Source organism: Trematomus bernacchii, unplaced genomic scaffold (genome assembly GCF_902827165.1).
Source record: "Trematomus bernacchii unplaced genomic scaffold, fTreBer1.1, whole genome shotgun sequence".
Lineage (NCBI taxonomy): Eukaryota > Metazoa > Chordata > Actinopteri > Perciformes > Nototheniidae > Trematomus > Trematomus bernacchii.
In genome coordinates, this window is record NW_022987714.1 from 6916306 (window position 1) to 6921804 (window position 5499).

The following is a 5499-nucleotide window of genomic DNA, read 5'->3' on the forward strand; positions in this document are numbered from 1 at the left end:
ATAATATCAAAGAGATCTTGATGCATTTAAAGGGTTGTATGGCATTTTATTGGCTGATGACATTTTATAAACACACCACATGTTTGACTTAAAAAAGTTTACAAATGTGTGTCAAAGAGATGACAGGCATTTACAGATATATGTCATGCACTGTAGTCAGTAGGTCAGTAGGTGTTTTAACCAAAACACAGACTCTTGATCATGTAAGTAACATAACTTTAATCAACTGAGATTGATATGAAAACATGTGCAGATTATAGATGCACTGTCAATCAACTACTTAGTTATATTTTTGTATTTTTGAATGAGTCTTTATAAAATGGTAGTTTAAAAAATATGAAACTTTTGTTCACAATAATCAATGTTATTGACTCATTAAAGTGCATCCCACATGGTGTAGAAAACACACCTGTTAGAGTAATTGGATGAAAACAACTGTAAATGCATTGAAAATGTAAAATGTTTTGATATGTTTAGAAAAATAATATCAGTGAAACTTACATTTTTAATATAAAGTGGCATATTTTCAATGTTTGATTTTAGAATTATTCAAAAGTAATCAGATAAGATGACATTTTTATGATGTAATGGATTATGTAAACAACAACAATTGCCAATGTAGTTTATGTAGCTCTCATAATAAGGATGTGGGCTTCACTTTATAACAGAAGACCCTCTCCTTCAGTTTAGTGATGGCTGACATGTCTGCTGTTGCTGCTCAGCAGTTTGGGGTATGCCGTCCCGAGGGAGCGTCCGTGTCGGATGACCACCAGCTCCATCTGACACTGGTCGACGTTGACCAGCACTGTGGTGCTCCGCTCTGTGTTCATGAGGAAGACGATGGTGAAGAGCGCCATCTCAAACTCAGGACTGGTCCCGATGAAGGCGCTGCCGACAGGCTTCACCAGACCGTGCCAGCTGAACTGGAGGTTCAGGACGTGGTCATCATGATCGGGCTGTGGAAAGATACACACAAACCCTACATTAGCTCAATTTGTGAAGAGTTTTTAGAATTTTAGAACTTGAGTTTCTTTCTGATGTGTTGAGTATGATTTAAGATAAGATAAGATAAGAAGTACTTTATTGATCCCAATTTGGGACATTTTCTAAATTTGGTCAGACAGTCAGTCTGACCAAAGTCAGTAAGGTTACTTCTTATTTTCAGGTTATTTAACAGTTTCATCTACGGAGGCTCTGGGGGAGTTTCTTTTTTGTTTTGTTTGTATGTAGCAACTGCATTTCGTTTTGCAACCGCATGTTGTACAATTCATTGAACCTTACAGTATAGGAATAAAAAAGAGACAACAGGAAATGTTGCTACAGAAATAAATGCATCTCTTTTGTCTGATGAACCGCTGCACTCACTAAGTCATGATCCCTGGCCTTGTATCCTTTGTAGTCCAAGTGCGTGCTTTTTTCTTGCAAGTAGAACTGGACCCAGTTGTGGAAACCAATGATTTCTGATCCAGATTTAGTCTCTCCAACAAACACATGCTCGAATCCACAGGAATCCAGGCTGGTGAATGTTTTGAAATAGAGACACAGAACAGAAGATACATTTCAAAACAATGACATAACTTTTTCACAATCGTAGTAAATCCCTTGAGATTTTATAATAAATTCAACAAATTGAGGTTATGATCTGCTGATGTTTGTGCAACTCACGCTGAGTTTCTCTTTCTGTGGTAGAGGTTGAACCAGATCAAGCGAAGCTGATTTTTAAAGATCCTCAGGTTAGAGTTGGACTGTCCTTTGGTCACCAGGTACCGATGGGCTCGCTGTGGACAAATCACAATTATGACATAAACATCTCAGGTAAAATACTTTCTCACAATACAGATAGATCAAATAAACTAAATGGGAGAGACAGGCTAAAAAACAAGTTGCATTGAGATGTGTTCCCAAATAAAATCATGTATTACTCCATAATATGCTTTTTTAACATCAATCTTTGAATAACAGGTACAAAAATGTATGTTTTCAGACTTTTCTATAATATCTTGTTAAACCAGAGGCGTCTTTATCTGTTTTAAAAGTATACTAAATATTGAATAAACTTCAATACTTGTTGAAAATTATATTCTGTGTATGCAATATAAACATTTGCTGAAACCCACTGAAAAAGTAGTTTGAAGTATATTGAAACAAGATTTAGAAACAATACGTAATACACTTATACAAACAGCACTTAGCTACTTAACATTACATTAGAGTTTACATTTTACTTCAATATCTACTTATTTATTTTTACTGTAAGCACTCTGCCTTTTCTTAAAATATGCTCTTTGATAACCTTTTATTTTTGCGGTTTGTATTACACTTTGTTAAATGTTTCCCTCTTTGATTAAACCTGTACTGTACAAAGTCAAAAGAGATAGTAAATAAGTATTTAGCTGCAAACTGTACTGTGTATGTGAAAAAGCGTAATAAACAATTAAAAAAGCTACGTAAAAAAAGTGTTATTGTAATCTGCATATAGACTTAAATCCTGATCCCGCCATCAGGTCCATCTAACAAACATGGATTTCTCTGAAACAGAAAAACTACTGCATGTCTTCAATGTTTCCACTAATCCCCTCCTCAGACCCTCTGAGGCCAACACAGCATTCCTCAGCTGCACAGATGTTTCTGATATTTTTTTCTCCCTAACATCCTGAACTAATGTGTCCAGTGCTGCAGTGAGGCTGGAAAAAAAACACAAAACTTTGGAAAACAACAAACTAGAAACAGTCATTAAGGGAGCAAAAAAGAGTGAGCATTCGTTATATTCATGATCTTTCTACTCTGAAAAGACATCTCGGCTCAAAACAAACACACGTAAGGAAGGAGGTGTTGTGCAATAGAAACAGCCAGTGGTGGAAGATACTTTACTCTATCAAAAGTACGCAAATAATTGGCATCAAAAGGAACTGAATGTTCCAAATCATCAAGTACCAAATAGAGTACCAAATTATATTATTATTGATGCATTAATGTGTCCAACACAGCTGGTAAAAGTGGCACTAACTTCGATTGTGTTGTATACAGTAGTTCTGCGAGATATCATGTCAATGTTTATTATTAGTTGTTTTGTATTGGCTCTTTAAATGTAGTAAAGTAGCATAGCATAAAATGAAAATACATACCTGCAAATTGTACTTAGGAAAGGGCCTACAGTACTTGAGTGGATGCTCCTGACTATATTACACCACTGGAAACAGCCCTGTTGAAACATGGCTTACTAAATAAAGCTGGTTGCAACACGTCTTAATACCTTCATGACTTCAGTGTTTAGGACGGCATCCAGGAAGAGATTCATCTCAGTCTGCTCCTCTGTTGTGACTCGCTCAGCCACGCCTGTGGACCGCTCATAGTTGTCCAGGAGTTTCATGAGGCCTGCAGGGAACATACATCACATTTATCTCAGTTAGGTCTGCAATGAGCTGCATGTTTATGCCCAGAATGAGAGGGAAATATCCTGTGTGTTGCAGAGGGACTTACGGGTGAAGGTTGTGATGTTCTGCAGCTTGATCTCATTAACGTTGGAGAAGAGAGGCCGTGAGGCTCGGTCCGTCACAACATGGCTTCCCTGGGTTACATAATTGGCTCTACCCTGGACAGTTTGAACACAAAAGATATCTTTGTAAAAACAGAATTAAGGTTTTGCTTGAATAAGAACATGCTCCATACCTGAACAGAGATTGTGTAGTCTGTGGCAGGGGTCATGCGATTCACATCCAAAGTCCACAGCTCATTGAAGATATTGGATAGTTCCTGGTTTATAGCTGGTCTGTTGCAATAATTTGAGAAGGAAAAAATATGTAGCAATAAGTAAACTAAAAAAAACACATAAAGCATGAGAAATTCTCAAATTGACTACTGTACCTTGATGCATCCAGTCCACTGAGAAACACAGCAAGAAGGGCAAGGACTCCACAGAACCTGAACATCAGAAACCCAAAACATTCATCCTAAATAGTAAATACATAAACAGAAATAAAACCAAACTCTTACTCCGAATCTAGTTTATTGTCTAACATTAAAGAAAAAACACTATTCTGATCTGTTGATGTTCAGTCATAAAAGACATAAAGTGCAACAATGAAGAATAACTGAAATTCTACAGGGTTAAAATTAATTTTCAGTTTAGTGTTTGGACAGAAAATGAAAAACAAACCTTGCAGCCATGATGCTTTTTTCTCGGTTCACTCCTTCAGCTCGAGCTGCAGTAAAGTTCAGTCTCTTCTGCTTCAGTCCTGTCCCAACCCTCAACACATCCTGAAGGGGAGGCACCTTATTATACATCCATGGGAGGCACCGTGTCCACTGATTGCGCATGGGCACTTTGGAACAAACTCCTCCAGATGTTCACAGGAGTTGTATTATACAGCCACCAGAGGGCGACCTGTCTTATTGATCTGATGCACTTATACCAAATGTGCTGTTCTTTAAAATGTATATATTTCCATGTTTCCAAAATTAAATTAAATGAGTAAATGTGTTAGTGTGTCAAGGTCAGTACTCATGTATTCTTTTAGAAAATCTGTGTGAGTGAATGTTAGTCACCAAATAAATTATAGGTCAAGAAAGTGGGCACCATTTTAATTTAGAATTACAATATAGGGACAAAGCCATGCCATTCAATGTCAGATATAATCCGTGTAGCAATTGTTTTTCTTTCATAACAGAAAAGTTACAAAATGTTCAATTGACATAGGAGCAAGGATCGGGGCGGAAATCTCGGAAGTTAATGTAAAGTGTAGTGGATGTTGAGACGGGCTTCTATTTATAATTAGTTGTAGGCCCCAGGCCTTCTAAAAATAATCAGATGTAAATAAGATACAAGCAGATACTGTAGTTCTACTTCCAGATCAGCACCTCATCACAACCCTCAAGTAGATCTACTCTTCATCTCTGCTGTACACACTTCACTATTTGATTGACGATGTGAAGGTCTTCATCTCCACTTATACATATTTTTTAAGGGCAGTATAATTAAGACTGAGAAGGACTTTGCTTGTTATTCAATGTAATAATGGTTTACGTACTGATACTCATGCTAACATTTAATTATGGTGCATGGCACTCTTTCAATATGGTATTTTTCAAATCTTAAATAATAATTGCCGTTACCTGTTGGCTGTGGTGCTTAACTTTTCTTCCTGGTCTCTCAAATATTCTTGTGTTGCAGTTCGATAAAAATCAGTCAGCATGATCAAAGTTGAGATATAATTTAAATACACACAAAGAGAGCCGTTGATAAAAAGCCTTTAAACAGTCATGTTTTTTCATCATTTAGCAGTGAAATCAGCTTTCCCATAATCTCTTGTTTGTTAAACCCAAATCCAAACCGATTTAAATGATTTTATTGATCTTAGAAATGGATGAACTTAAAAAAAACAACAACTATATATATACACACAACTTCTCGTGGATGGTCGAGGGTTGCATTAAAACATTATCTGAAATAAAAAGGACATCCAAATCAACTTTTCTGAAAATAACTGTCAACAAACAGGG

At 36.6% G+C, this 5499-nt stretch overlaps 1 protein-coding gene across 2 annotated transcripts; it reads right to left on the reverse strand.

Annotated features, from left to right (window-relative positions):
- Positions 1 to 25: 25 nt before the first annotated feature.
- On the reverse strand, positions 26 to 4257 carry endouc (endonuclease, polyU-specific C). 2 transcript variants are annotated; one of them, XM_034141858.1, is made up of 9 exons: positions 4157 to 4257; positions 3865 to 3921; positions 3670 to 3769; positions 3481 to 3592; positions 3254 to 3375; positions 1666 to 1778; positions 1366 to 1516; positions 643 to 956; positions 26 to 612 (listed from the first exon to the last, which is right to left on the reverse strand). In XM_034141858.1, exons 1-8 carry the CDS (start codon positions 4165 to 4167, stop codon positions 687 to 689), a joined length of 936 nt encoding a protein of 311 aa, XP_033997749.1. In that variant the 5' UTR covers positions 4168 to 4257; the 3' UTR covers positions 26 to 612; positions 643 to 686. The 2 variants fall into 2 exon arrangements, with proteins under 2 accessions (XP_033997749.1, XP_033997748.1); XM_034141857.1 differs by having other exon boundaries at positions 26 to 956.
- Between the last annotated feature and the right edge of the window lie 1242 nt (positions 4258 to 5499).

What these genes read in the sequence shown, in the direction of transcription:
- endouc (XM_034141858.1), bottom strand. An exon ending in ACTACACAATCTCTGTTCAG is followed by an intron (nt 3,593 to 3,669) that starts GTATGGAGCATG and finishes CAAACTGTCCAG; the next exon opens with GGTAGAGCCAATTATGTAAC. An exon ending in AGGCCAGGGATCATGACTTA is followed by an intron (nt 957 to 1,365) that starts GTGAGTGCAGCG and finishes ATCTTTCCACAG; the next exon opens with CCCGATCATGATGACCACGT.